Source organism: Notolepis coatsorum (genome assembly GCF_963971535.1).
Source record: "Notolepis coatsorum genome assembly, chromosome: 16".
Classification (NCBI taxonomy): domain Eukaryota; kingdom Metazoa; phylum Chordata; class Actinopteri; order Aulopiformes; family Paralepididae; genus Notolepis; species Notolepis coatsorum.
The window spans coordinates 74,727,354-74,741,583 of record NC_140180.1 but is presented as its reverse complement, the minus strand read 5'-3'; the positions used below and the strand labels follow the sequence as shown (position 1 = coordinate 74,741,583).

General features: G+C 42.6%; 2 protein-coding genes across 2 annotated transcripts in view; one reads left to right on the top strand and one right to left on the bottom strand.

The window, feature by feature from the left end:
- acsl4a (acyl-CoA synthetase long chain family member 4a) overlaps positions 1–8,112 on the top strand; it is a 56,892-nt gene extending 48,780 nt beyond the window's left edge. Inside the window, exons 13-15 of the mRNA XM_084332338.1 lie at positions 3,395–3,509; positions 4,241–4,398; positions 7,108–8,112. Of these exons, the coding sequence (XP_084188464.1) occupies positions 3,395–3,509; positions 4,241–4,398; positions 7,108–7,265 (431 nt within the window). The 3' untranslated portion in view covers positions 7,266–8,112. The remainder of the gene's footprint in view (positions 1–3,394; positions 3,510–4,240; positions 4,399–7,107) is intronic.
- A 138-nt stretch (positions 8,113–8,250) lies between these two features.
- On the bottom strand, positions 8,251–14,111 carry nxt2 (nuclear transport factor 2-like export factor 2). Its single transcript, XM_084332339.1, has 4 exons — positions 13,962–14,111; positions 13,714–13,800; positions 10,356–10,500; positions 8,251–9,662 (listed from the first exon to the last, which is right to left on the bottom strand). The coding sequence occupies exons 1-4, from the start codon at positions 13,989–13,991 to the stop codon at positions 9,484–9,486; spliced, it is 441 nt and encodes a 146-aa protein (XP_084188465.1). The 5' UTR covers positions 13,992–14,111; the 3' UTR covers positions 8,251–9,483.
- Positions 14,112–14,230: the final 119 nt, after the last annotated feature.

Sequence of the window (14,230 nt, the reverse complement as noted above, 5' to 3'; positions counted from 1 at the left end):
CTTATTTCTAGACGTATATGCTCTTCTTCGCTCCGCTGCTGGATCTGCAGTCGGTCGCGTTCAGCAGCGGCGTTCAGGCTGATGAGGAAGGCCTGCTGTAGGGTCCTCTCTGCCTCGCTGGGAGAAGGCGGTTGTATAGGGGAGCCTTCCCTCGGGGTACTCCTTGCGGAGCCTTGGAGCTCTATCTCCACGGTGCTCTCCCCGTCTTCTTCCGTGCCGAGTTCTCTCTCGGTAGCGTTGTATTCCTCCCGGGACTCATCGGGGACTACTTCTTCAGTACTGGCGGGGTGTGAAGTCATGTCTGGTTCCCACTGGTCCCCACCGTGAACTTGGTCAGTTACATTAGAGCCCGTAGGGGCCTCTATGGTCGGGGTAGTCTGGGCGTTGGGGTTAGACATACTTTTACTTTCTAGTTTTACCGCGTTTACTGTTAGTAGAAGACTAGGTTGTTGACTGACAGCGTAGGCCTCTAAGTACTGAGGGAGCCGTCGTTCGCGCTGCGGGCGTTGGTTAGGAGGATCGTTTCGTGGAGTGTTCATCATAGGCCATTTCAATATTAATAACACTATATTAATATTACACTAATTACCCTCCGGCTCGAAGGACCAATTGTAACTGAGGGGTACAATTCCCTGACTGTATTACTAGTATGATACTTACTACCACTACCTTTGTACTTAATATTCGGCCACCCAGTACACGGCATAAATATATTATGATGAACACTGTCACGTAGATGAAACGGATCCAACACAAATGTACGAATTAGAAATAGGTCTTTATTTCTACACAGCGATGGTGTGTAGAGCAAGCACTTAATCAAATCAATCACATTTATGAATGGAATTAGTATGCACTTTTATGGCAAGAGTACTCGTCGGTATATCAATAGAGAATGTCCAATCTCTGAAGGCGCAGGTGGTACATATACGACCTGGAATAGTTTAAGGAATAACAGCAATGATACTTTAATGATTATATACTGGATACACTAGGGGGGTTAATCCGGTCGCTTGTAAGCCGACAGGAGTAGGAGGGGGGGGGGTAGAATCCGGCTGCCTCATCCGGCCAAAGGTATCCCAGGTGAACCCACTGTAGTGCCGTTCAATGCGCCGGCGATCCTTGGACCACAGATGAAAGCAGGTGGACTCTTTGTGGGCCGGCTCTCTCCGGTCCACGGGGGAGAGACGTGAAGCGACCTCGTCTTGCAGAGCGTCTCCTCACCTTGCGTCCTCTCCAGGGGGGGGGGTTCCAACACACGGCAGTGTCGGGGGTCTTTATCCATGGAATAATCAAAGTATACAAAGCATAATCCGTGCCTGGGAAGGCGGGCTGTCGTCGGTAGAATAATCCGGTATACAGGTCCACTCGCTCGTCGGCTCTGGGGCTCCTCGGGTGCAGCTTCACGTGGGGTCAACCACCCTGGATAAGCAGCCAGTTCTCTGCCCGAAACGATGGGGTACTGACTACGGTAGTATTCTCACCGCACAAAGCACTATATATTAACAGACTATTATTAGCTTAATAGACTACGTCCAACTCGACGATATAGTGCCAAATATGACTATTCAAATATTAATATACACGATGTCTCAATACCGATGGTAGGCGAACTTGGCCTTACTCCCACATGTGGCGTCGCGGGGAGGCTTTACGTCTGTGACTCTATTGGAGGGTAAGAAACTGGACTGAAAAGGAAGTCCTACTTTAGTAGCGCAGTATATATACGCACTATGAACAAATAGTCCCATTAGTGGTGCGGTAGCCAGATTCCTACGCGGAACTAGGACTTGTTCGTACATGTGGAGCGGTACGTTTGAACTGGGTCTGAGGGGTATGGCAGCCTGGCACCAAGGTCTCGACCAATAGTAGAATGGAGACTATTATGGGATGTTCAGTAGGCTAGAATGGATATTCAATGCATATTGTACAAGGAATATACAAGGGATATCAAGGAATATTAGAATATACAAATACAATTAAATATATATATATAAATAAATATATATATTCGGTTTAATCTGGCCCTTCACAACAACAAGGAAAGATGAAATTACCTACCTGGGTTCTATCCTAGAGGCTAATCTTTCCTGTGACAAAATGGCATCCAATGTAATAAAAAAAGTCAACCAACGAACGCGATTCTTGTACCGGATCTCCTCTCTGGTAAACAAGAATACCCTGAAGACTCTAGCAGGAGCACTCATTCAAGGGTACTACGACTATGCTTGCACCTCATGGTACCAAAGCACCTCAAAGGCACTAAAAAACAAATTACAAACATCTCAAAACAAGCTAGTCAGACTACTACTTGACCTGACTCCTAGAACCCACCTCACCCCTGCCCACTTTGACAACCTAGGATGGCTTAGAGTAGACGACAGAGTACAGCAACTTGCAATGGGCCTGGTCTACAAGATACACTACGCGACCAAGGTACCCATGTACATGTCAAAATACTTCCCAAAGGTCAGTGAATACCACGATCACAACACCAGAGGGAGCTCCACAAATCATGTAAAACCCAGATTCGGCTCAAACAAGGGACTAAACACGTTTCGCAATTATGCCACATCAATGTGGAACGCCCTGCCTAAAGCTGTAAAGGAATGTGAATCACTACCCACCTTCAAAAACACTCTCAAAAAACACCTACGTGAGACTGCAATTCGAAACTGGCCCCTACAAATGTCCTAACCTAGTTGTACAGTAAATGACCAAGTAAGGCTTTGTCAATATTCCAATGTACAGTGTAAAATGTGTGTGTCCCCTACCCAACCCCCCCCCCACCTCCAATGTACAGCCCTCACCCAACCCCACCCCACCAACCTCCTCCAATGTACAGTTTCTACGCCAAATGTATATACACTCCTTTTCTGGACACTTTTGTATCACAAACAGTACTGTATTTGCAAATCTGATATGTCATAAATGTATAGATGTAGCAGTACTGTCTATCTGTATGTCATGTATGTCATATATGTTATGATGAATTGAAAATGGGGGACCCTGATGTAAACAAGACGAAAGTCTTTCTCTGGTCTGCATCCCCTTAACAATTGTATGTATTGAGATGTACTGTACTGTACCCATTCTGCAATCTGTTAATAAACTTTTCAATCAATCAATCAATCAATCAATCAATCAATCAATCAATCAATCAATTCAATCAATCAATCAATGCTATAAAGTGTGGGGAGTGGGTGCTACAGTGTGTTTGTTTAAAGTGTGTTTGTTTAAATGGAGAAGGGTGGGGAGATGGTGGGCAGAGGCAGATATCGCATGAAGTACTTGCTTTTTGGCAAAAAGTAGTCTGCTGATACAAAGTTCTGACATGTGTCTGTAGTCATGAAGGACATGTTATTTAATTCATGGAAATAATTTTTTTCTTCAGACCGTAAGAAAGACTTGGTCAAACTGCAGGCTGGGGAGTATGTGTCTCTGGGAAAGGTAGAGTCTGCTCTGAAGAGCTGCTCCATCATAGATAACATCTGTGCATATGCCAACAGGTGAGTCTGACTCCCCTCTTAGTCCATTAACTGGTCAGTCGGTTTGGTCATATTCCATAGAACTTGGGTAATTCTTTTACCCACAAGGTGGGTTTTTTTTTTTATTGTTATTTTTTTGTTCTTCCCTGCTAAAATGATCAACTCATCTCTGGTAAGCACTATATTTCAAATGATAAACTCATCTCTGGTAAGCGCTAGATTTAAAATGTTTGAGGGTCTTTACATATTATATATATTTTTTAAATCAATGGATCAATTCGTCTACAAAATCCTGCGTCAGAGTCCATGCAGTGTTTAGTTATACTGAATACATGTATACCATTCCACCATAATCTGCAGTGTTTGTAATTGATTGTGTTTGCATTTATTGTATTTATCATGTATTTATTATGTATGTACTTGTACTCCTTAGATGCCAATAGAAATAGAAAAGTTGATGCCGGTATTTCTTTCACTTTTCAGCTAGAAAAAATTAATAGAAAATTCCCAGAGGGAAAGCCCTCATTTTCAATGACGTCAAGCGTATGTATGTACGCTTGACGTCATTGAAAATGAGGGCTTTCCCTCTGGGAATTTTCTAGTTGAAATGAATGTAATGAATATGCCAAATAATTCCTCATGCTGAAAAGTGAAAGAAATACCAGCATCAACTTTTCTATTTCATCTAAGGACTACGCATGTTCCTTGTAACTCTTGACTTCTCGTAAATCGCTCGTCTTGACCTTCTGCAGTGACCAGAACTATGTGATCAGCTTTGTGGTTCCAAACCAGAAGAGGATGATGGAGCTGGCCAAGCAGAGAGGCATAGCAGGGGCGTGGGAGGAGATCTGCACTCACCCTGACATGGAGAGAGAGGTTCTGAAGGAGATCAAGGAGTTCGCTGTCACTAGTAAGACACAACTTTGTCTCCTTTTTAATTAAGAAGGTGTAGAGTGGATGTTTTTCATCATCTAGATATCTTAAAGGAACATGCCAACATTATGGGGAATGCGCTTACAGTCTTCTCCAGAGTCAGACAAGAAGATGGATACCAATTTCCTGTACGTTCAGTAGAAAGCTATCTGGCTGCAAACTAGCTTAGCACAAATCAATGGAAGCAAATACGGACCACTAGCCTAGCTTAAAACTAGCTAGACTAGACTAGCTGGTTCGTATCCTCTTCCATTAATTTGTGCTAGGCTAGCTTGCAGCCGTATAGCTTTCTATTGATTGCACAATGAATGGACGTGTTTTTTATGTAGTACTAATACTAGTTCCCAGTATTTGGAAAACAGCCTGTGTCTCTCCTTTGCATAAAGGTGGAGACGGAACTGACATGAACAATTATCGTCCCAATTTTCCAAGTTATCCTGCTTAGCAAAAATCCTGGAATCACTAGTACTTTAGGTTAGTTGTAACGTTAGTTTAGGTTCGTGTTAACGTTAGATAATGTACAAAATAAACATATTCCGCTGCTATAGACGTCGCTCTTTTATTTTGAAACCCCCCAGAAAGGAAGTCATTATATTAGCTTTAGTGTTAGCTCCGGTTAGCTCCGAGCGTGCAGTAGTTAGTAGTATATTATCAATACCAGCCATTGGATTACTGTTTTCTAAATTGGGCAGGCTTTTAATCGTCAAGGTAAGAGGATTTTAAGTCATGGTATCCATAAACTTCAATCGGTTCGGATCCTTTGAATGAATGAGAATGTAAACAAACACGGCTTCCACGTAGAAATCACTGACTGCGCTCAGAGAGGAGTCGTTCGGCAAAAAATTGTTCAGAGTATATCTGCTTAGAAAACGTAATTGTCGAATTCTATTTTTTATTTCTCCACGTGGTAAATACACGGGTCACAACATGTTTACAGGAACGTTTTGGAGTGTATTTGGTGACTGTAGGGCACTGTAGGGAACGTCAGGCTCTAAAACCCCCCCACTTCCAGTGATGAAGCTAAGCTACGCTAACGGAGCGACTGTTCCCTAAGCTAAATGCACGCACAGAGACAAAAGGTATGTATCTTCTTGTCTAACTCCAGGGAAGATGTTAAATAAGCTAATTTCCCAAAATGTTGGAGTTTTCCTTTAACGGGAAATTACCTCCTTATCTCGCATGATCACTACTAGTTTGGAACTCTAGACCCTATAACACGCTCAAAGGATTGGCTTACACTGGAGGTTTCCCATATACAGACTCAACTTGGAAAATCAGCCTTTCATTATAGTGCCCCTACTACATGGAACTCTCTTCAGCTCTCACTGAAGATAAAATGACCTATAACGCAGGGGAAGTTTAGAGGCTTATTTGCAAGCCTGCCTGCAACCGTCTGTAACTGTTTTTGACTTACTTATATTAGTTAAAAACAGTATAGTTTTTCAGGTGTTTCGCGCATTGGTTTTTCTTGCATCTTCATCTGGGATGCAGTTTCTCGTGGGGGGCGTGTCGTAGTTGGAGGGGCATGCGGGTAGTTTGAGTGTACATGGATTGTTTGCTGGGTACGGTGATTGAGCCACCATTGTGGCACCATGCCTGTCATTGTGTGTGGTGATGGGGTGTTGTTTCTGTGGGCTGATTTGTTGCCTTTGGTCCTGGTGGCCTTGCCATTGCAGGGGGATCAGTGGGTTCTATGTTTTTGCTTTCGGATTCTGCGGGGGGTGGCGAGTCGTGTGCTCCATGGCACGTGGCCGTGCCGGGTGGGGCGGCGATTCTGGTTGTTCGGGCGGATGGACATGGTGGTGGTTGGATGGGGGGTCGTGTAGAATTATGGGTGGTCTGGGATGGCACTGGGACCTTTGGGGTGCTGTGGGGGTTGTGGTGGGTTCTTCATGTGGGGTGTCAGTGGGTTGGGGGGAGTTCTGTGGTGGGGACTGGTTGGGGCGCGTGCGGGCGCTGGTGTTCGGCTCTGGGAGGGGTTTGGTTGGAGCCTATGGCTTCGGCTGGACCTTTCTCGGAGTTGGGTGCTGGTTTATTGCATGTGCTTTGATGGATTTTGGTTTGTTCTCATCGTTGGGCTCCCTCGGTTCGCTGGTATTTTGGGGAATTCCTTGCATGGGGGGCTTGCTGCGGCTTCTGCAGGTGTCTTCTCGGATCGTCCGTGGTGCTGCATGTCTTCTCGTTTTATCGCTGTTGTGTCTGTCTGCTTAAGGGGTCGTGGGGTTCGCTGGTTTCCTCGTGGTAGCGAGGTCGCCGGGACCGGGGTAGATGAAGCGGCCTGCAGGGGTGGCATCCCCGTCGCCGTGCATGGCGATGTGAGTGGCACGCGGGCTGTATTTGTTTTCTTATGTCTGCATTTTATACATTGTTTTTATTCTGCCAACTGTGCTGATTTTATGCCTACCGGTATGTTCATTTTGTGCTACTTGCTGCACTTTGGGCTGCGGTCCATATGTGAATGGTGCTATATAGATATTTATTATTATATTATAAAAGATGTATGCATTGAAATGTCAGTCTCGACGACATTAAAAATGAGGGTGACCTCAATTGTCCATTTCGAGAATAAATAAAGGATTGAATATATATATGTGTATATATATATATTATACCTTCAATGAGCATAACTGATGTCTTCCCCCCCCCCCCCCCCCCCCTTTCTCCCTTGTCCTCCTTGTTCATATAGTCAAACTCCAGCGGTTTGAAATCCCTATGAAGGTCCATCTTAGCCCAGAACCCTGGACCCCAGAAACGGGCCTGGTCACCGATGCTTTCAAGCTGAAGAGGAAGGAGCTTAAGAACCACTATCTCCACCACATAGAGAGAATGTATGGGGGTAAATAACATGGAGGGGATGTATGGGGTAAATAACCACATGGAGTAAATAACCACATGGAGGATGTATGGGGGTAAATAACCACATGGAGAGGATGTATGGAGGTAAATAACTACATGGAGGATGTATGGAGGTAAATAACCACATGGAGGATGTATGGAGGTAAATAACCACAGCAATTCCACATTCCACCTGCAGTTCCCCGCTGCCAGAATCCCAATGTTTTTGACGTGTAGATAGCATTTCAGGTACCTGTTGGAGATGTCTGTGCCCTAGATGTCCGACATGCAACTTGAACACAGAAGCTGAAGTTGTAGATAAATAGGAGTACTGCTTTTCATCATCATGCTTAGGAAATAAATTATTCTTAGAAGTCTTTGTCAAATTTAAAATTATATTTCTTGAAAATTGGGGCTTGGAGCTTTTGTAGAATCACACCAAATTGGCACCACCTAATTCTGTAGAAATGTTCATAGACCATAATTGTGTGTTGACTGCCATCCACTCTTTTTACCCGTTTTTGTACCTGATGTATTTCAAGTATCTGTGTATTTTCTGTCATTACATTGTTGTTGCGCCTTTCATTGAGTATTGACAAATGTAGATATTGGGGGTAAAGTAGGAGGCTTCTGTTGCTTGTTGGTGACGGATAGTGATGTGCCTTCCGTCTGCAGCCCCTGGATAGTCACCTAGATCAAAAGGCAAACAGTGATTCTTTTCATAAACTGCTTTGACAGCCATGTTTACCAGGTGCTTAGGAAAACAAGCCCGACTCTTTGAGATGCCGACAGGCCACGGTCTAAAGGAGTTTCACATTAGCAGGATTAGTGAGTTGGCCAGATAACTTGGAAATATATTGAACTACTGTATTTATTGATGTTTTGGATTTAAATCTGTAAAACTAGAATAATTGGGTTAGAAATGTGATTAAAACACATATTGATCATTTAACTCTTGCACTGAAGAACCATATAAGTCTGTTTTTTTAGAACCTTTTGGACAGCCCATGTATTTGCAGTTGTGAAGTTAATCTAAATCATCTTGTGATACATCACAAGAAAGTACTCAACCTCTATCTTTAACTATAAGTGAAGTGAACATAACACTGTAATAGTTTGGAAACATTGCTCTTTTGTAAATTTAAAATAGACTTATATGGTTTTTTGTCTGAGGTACTCGATTATAAACTAAATATCAGAAACTGTCTTTGTTTTTTTAAGTTGGCTGGCTAACTGGTCTCTGTAGAATCCTACTCCCTGAATTACACTCCCTAGCTTGGAACTTTGGAAACAAGTGTTGCTGATGGTCAGCTCTATTTATGCATGTGTCCTGGCCAGCCATGATATTGCTTTATTTTGTACTTTTATTTTTGTTGTGTCCATAAACACATTGAGACTGTCAGACCAAATGTGTAAAACGTCCACATAACTCAGGAATATTATAATGGAAAATGTTTAATATATCAAATTGGCAAGTAGTGAACCATCTAAGGGGTAGTTGACCCAAAGTTGAAAACAAGCTTCCCCCGGAGTGCCATCTATCCATCCAGAGAGTTTGTGATTATATGTGTCACTTCAATGGAACTGAGCGGCACTTGGCTTGTGGCGCTCAAAGCACCCAAAGAAAGAATATTGGGGGGGGGGTTCTAAAGCACGACTGAAATTATTATTTTGGGTGAACTGCCCCTTTAAGCTCTTGTCCTCATGTTGGCACCTTAACATTATTTATCAGTAAGCATGCAGAGCTAAGCTATTATGCTAGTTTTCTTTAGGCTAACGGTGATAACAGACCTGTAATACTGTGCATATTTTACCTCGGTTAACACAATGGGTTAATGTACAAATTTGGTTCTAAAATATTACCTAAAGAAACTGTTCTGATGCAGGAATGTTTTCTAATGTATGTTTAAAGTTATCGTTACAGAGATTAATTTCTTCACAACATTGAACAGACTGTGGCAGGTCACGTTCTCCTTGAGTGCTTCTTTCGTTGACATTTCTGTGATACCAATACATATTTATTCTGTCGTTAGGATCACATACTTTGCGTAACATTGTGGTGAATAAATAAATGTCCTTTTGTATTCAATGCTGTCCACTGTTTTCATTTTTATTACAAAAGGAGAAAGAAATTCAAAATGTATATTGTTTGTCTGCTACCAGATTAAAAGAAATGTTGCATTTATAAATAAAAAAATAAAGGGGGGGGGGGGGGGGGAGAGGGGGTTCAGCTGTTGTTCCAGTCTTGGAAGCGGAAACAGTCACTGGCGATCTTCCAAACAGGCTGGTCGCTGGTCAGAGCCGTCAAGAGGAAGTTCTGGTTGAAGAAACGCAGTTTGTTTCCTTCAAACTTCACCGTGCCGCAGGTCGCCACCAGCAACGTCGTCTGGCCTTGGGTCGCTTGTTCTGTGAACAGACGAGGGAGATCGATGTTTTGAACAAGGGCTAAAGTTTCAGTTTTAGAATAGACTGCTTTACTGCCTTGTGGTCGTCGAAATGGGAAGATCCACGATTCCCCTTTTTTATTTTTAGACTAGAAGAAATTATGTATGATTCTAGTAAGCATGTTGCAGATGGTTATTGTGAGGAATGTAAGACGTAGAAGTAACTAAGTTAAAGACTGGCCTTCATTTATCAATGTGCTTTGAAATAATCATAGGAAAGAAATCTAGGATAAAGTCAAGGAATGCAGGGATGAAAACCACAGCATTCATACTTTGGGTCGTAGGAATTAATGTAAAACCCTTGATTCAGGAAAAAAAATAACAATTAAATAACTGTCACATTTTGACAAATCACAACTTTGGCTTTGATTTAGTCTAAGCATGAGATTTGTGTGTTGGAAGCTTTTTATAAATGGACAGAATTAATATAAGTGTTTTTATCCAAAGCGCTTCACAACTTAAGTCTCATTCATACATTCACACACCCACCAGCCGAGGCAGCCAACCTGGACACTTCCGACATGCTGCGGGGAGGAGCCGGAATCTAACTGGGAACCTTCTGATCACCAGATGACCATTTCTACCTCCCAAATCCACCGTCACCTCGTTGAGGACAATGTGATTGTATTGATTTTTGAACGAGAGGGAGTCTCACCATGAACCGGCTGGCAGTCCAGAGTTTGGACTAGGAACTCGCTGGACGGAAGCGTCTCATAGAATTGTCCCAAGGCATCCTGGCCTGACACCCTGTTTCCATTCCACACTAGGGTTGCTTTGTCCAGGTACAGTCGTGTCAGGTTCTAGGTCAAAACCAAGACATGTTGACAGGCATTCATCAATCAATATTAAAGCCCCTGATCGATGGGTATGTTGACATACATTCTTGAAGAAGCCATTTGTAACTTTCTTAATCCATTGTAAATCAGAATCCATTTTACTCTAGTAAAACATTACAGACATTACCTTTTTAATCACAAAACGCATACAATTTAAAATTCATATTTAGCTGAACTTTGACTGAGCTCTTATCAAGAGCTCAGTCAATCAACTAGAGAATGGAAACTTTTTTTTCATATACATTTTTGATGGTGGGGCTTTGTTTACATTTGGATCCCTGATTGGGACTTTTAAGGTAACAATTAATATTTCCCTACATCATAATTAGAGGTGTGCTATATGAAGGTCTTGTCGTCATTGGTTAAAATGTCATTCATTGCCTTCAAAAGATGATATTGTGATATAGGCCTATTGTAGAATTAGCATTCAAATGTTTAGTAGGGTTGTCCCGACCAAGTCCTTTTGCTCCCAATCCTGTAGAGAATCTGCCAATATGGAGTCCCGATCAGGTATTTGTATTTACCTAGCCCTAGATAATATAGCAGCATAGTGCACACTTAAAGTATATTAAAATAAGTAAAAACAATATAAGATATGCTTGCTTGGTAATTCAATAGCTCTGCTTAAAGAAAATAATTGCAGACATTAATGGTTTATTTATTTTTAACAAAAGAACGATCATAATTTGATCAGGCTTAAATATGCTATGGATAGATCTCAGCCACATGTCGCACTAGAGCAACCAGCATGTAATTGTATCCATCAGGTGCATTCCACGTGGGGAAGTAGGGAGGGGATACATGCCTGCAACATGTAAACAACTTTAATTTTGGACCCACAAACTTTTAAAATTATACATTCTTTCATTCATAATTTGTGGGTGAAAAGCAATACTTTTATTATGCACCTTTCTAAAAGCTCAATTTATTTGAATGATTACTCTACATAATTTTTTTTATCTATAGCACCTTTAACACAATCTGCGCCAAGAATGAGTTAACTCGTTATTGCCCGCCATGCGTTCAGCGCCAACAACGAGTTAACTCGTTTTTGGGATAGTTATTTCGTTTATTCGCTATATCTATTCATAATTCATGGCTGCAGCCTCTGCAGACCCTTCAGACATTAGCTAGTTAACAATAGGGTTGCATGGTATACCGGTATTAGTATAGTACCGCGTCCGCGGTACTAGAGTGTTCGAAATGATACTATACGGCGTTTGGGGGGAAAAACAGTACTTTTTTTTATTATTATTTATTCATTTATGCATGCGAATGCCTTCCTATTGGAGCACAGCGCTGCTGTCAGTGGTGACGTTGCGCTAGTTTACCGGAAGCAACCTTCTGGAATGAAGAACAACAAACTAGTTGAGACGAGAGCCGGCATAGCTCGTCCAACGAACGCTGGCAATGGGCATCAGTGGCACGACCGCAGCGCCAACAGGAGCCACCGCGGCACGCTGCGCCGGTTGTCGTGGCCATCGGCAGTCGCAGTGAGGATCCCTGTCGGCCGGCCAGCCTCGACTAGAGTCGTAGCTCGCTGGCTACACTGGCCGGTGCCGGCCGAGTCCGCTCCATGCGGGGTGTGCCAGCCAGCCAACGTCAATCAACAAAGACCCTCACCGTGATTAGTTAGTTATCATAACCATCGGCAGTCGCAGTGAGGATCTTTGTTGATCAGCACCGGCCGGCTAGCACACCCCGCACGGGGCGAACTCGGCCGGCGCCGGCCCACACAGCCGGCGAGCCACGGTTCCAGCCGGAGCCAGCCAGCCGGCGTCAGTCGACGGAGATCCTCACTGCGACTGACCACAGTTCCTTATACGAGCATTAGAAAATGTCCACAATGCTATTCGCAAGAATAGAAAATAAATTGAAATGCCTAATAATAGCCTAAACTGCCGTGCTGAAAGCTAGTAAACACAGCATCTCTAAGGTCTTACAATGGCTTAGTGATTATAACAGTGCAGTTCAGCATTCAGTAACCCATACTTTTTGTGAACGTGTTTTTGATACTACATTCTGTTGAACACACACCTCAAAACCAAGGAAAATTGGCTCAATTGCAAGAAAAATTATAGACAGTTATGATATTACATTCTGCTCAGCATAATTTCTATGCAAAATATTGTGGTTCCCTGCTTTAGTCTGTTGACACATTTCTATACTAAATGCTTTTGTAGTCCTGCGTCATACCTAAATGTCATATAAGTGAATTGTATAGAAACAACTCACCAAAAGTGACTATTGCACAACTGATTTGACAAAATTCCACCTTCACCCACCCTCCCTCCCTCCTTGCCATACCTTGGCTTTTACTGAAATTACGCCACTGGTCATAAACGAGGATGCTGATCCCATTCAACTTGATGTCGGCCGAACCAAAAGTTTCTACACTTGGCACCAATGTGCGTTCACGCGCTACACAACCCTTCCTTTTTTATAGTTTCCTTAGAGCTGCTCTGAATAGTGGAATGACTCCCAGGACACTATGACAGTAACCGACCGACCTGTGGTGATTTAACTCCCAGGACACAGTAACCATGGTGATTTGACTGGGAGATAGGGGTCCTTGGTGGGGTTCCAGAGAGTCTCTAGCTAAATGAGGAATAGTCTAATTTGACTATCATTTAATCCGTAAGGAACATTATTCGTGTCATAGGTTTCACTTTCACTCTCTCCTCATCTACAGTATATCATAGAATAATGAACATATCTAAAAGCAAAACCTGTATCAAATAGGGGTCTGGGGTCTAATTTACGCCAGGGTCCTTGACATGAAAAGGTTTTTGAGAACCACTGGAGGTACCGCTCAGTTGCTTCAGTGGGGTGACGACTGACCAGTGGCCATAGGGGCAGGTTCCTTCTGTGAATGTGAGGCAGGGTTTTTCTGAATAAAAGCAAGTATGTTAAAGATTCAGACCCTCTCTTGATTCAAGGACTAGATAACATACACCTAACTAAATATGAGTTTTGTATTTGCTGTAGTTTGTGGCTGTGAAAATAAAATGTATGTTCACTTTGGTAATGTTTGTAAACATTTGCTTTATGATGGGCCAATAAATTCCAAAACGCTTATTTTCCATCCACATATCAAACTCTTATGAATGTTGATATGAACATAGTATCCCCACATAGATTTGCTTAAGGGACAACATACACAGGACCGTCACTCACCCTCCTTTTCTTATCCATGCAATCATAATAGATTGTTGTAAATTCCTCCGAATATCTGCAATACTGGTCAACGTGGGTCCTGAAGTCCTGATGAGAGGTAGGATGTGATGATAACAGATCAGATTTACAGATATTTAGTTCAGATAGAGGCTAACATCATGCTTGCTTTATGAGCCTTGACACAAACGGTTAAGCTAACTAGTTGTCTGAAGCATAACAATACAGTTAAGTCAGTAAAGTAAACTCACAAGTGCTGTTGTTGAACTTGTTGACGCCATAAGGTTTTTTGGACCGGTGCCGATATTAATTCCGGTTAACGTGTTCTGCCCGGTTTGTTCTGTTCAAAGGGCTCGACTGTAATATTTAGCAGCTAACTTTCAACAGCTAACAGCAGCTAAGAGGAAACCATGTTGCGAATGTTTTACTTCCGTAGGTCACCAAATGATATCCTTCAAAATAAAAACAAGTTCCAGTGTTTCGATGATGGAAATTAATAGTTGAACGGTAGGTACCTTTA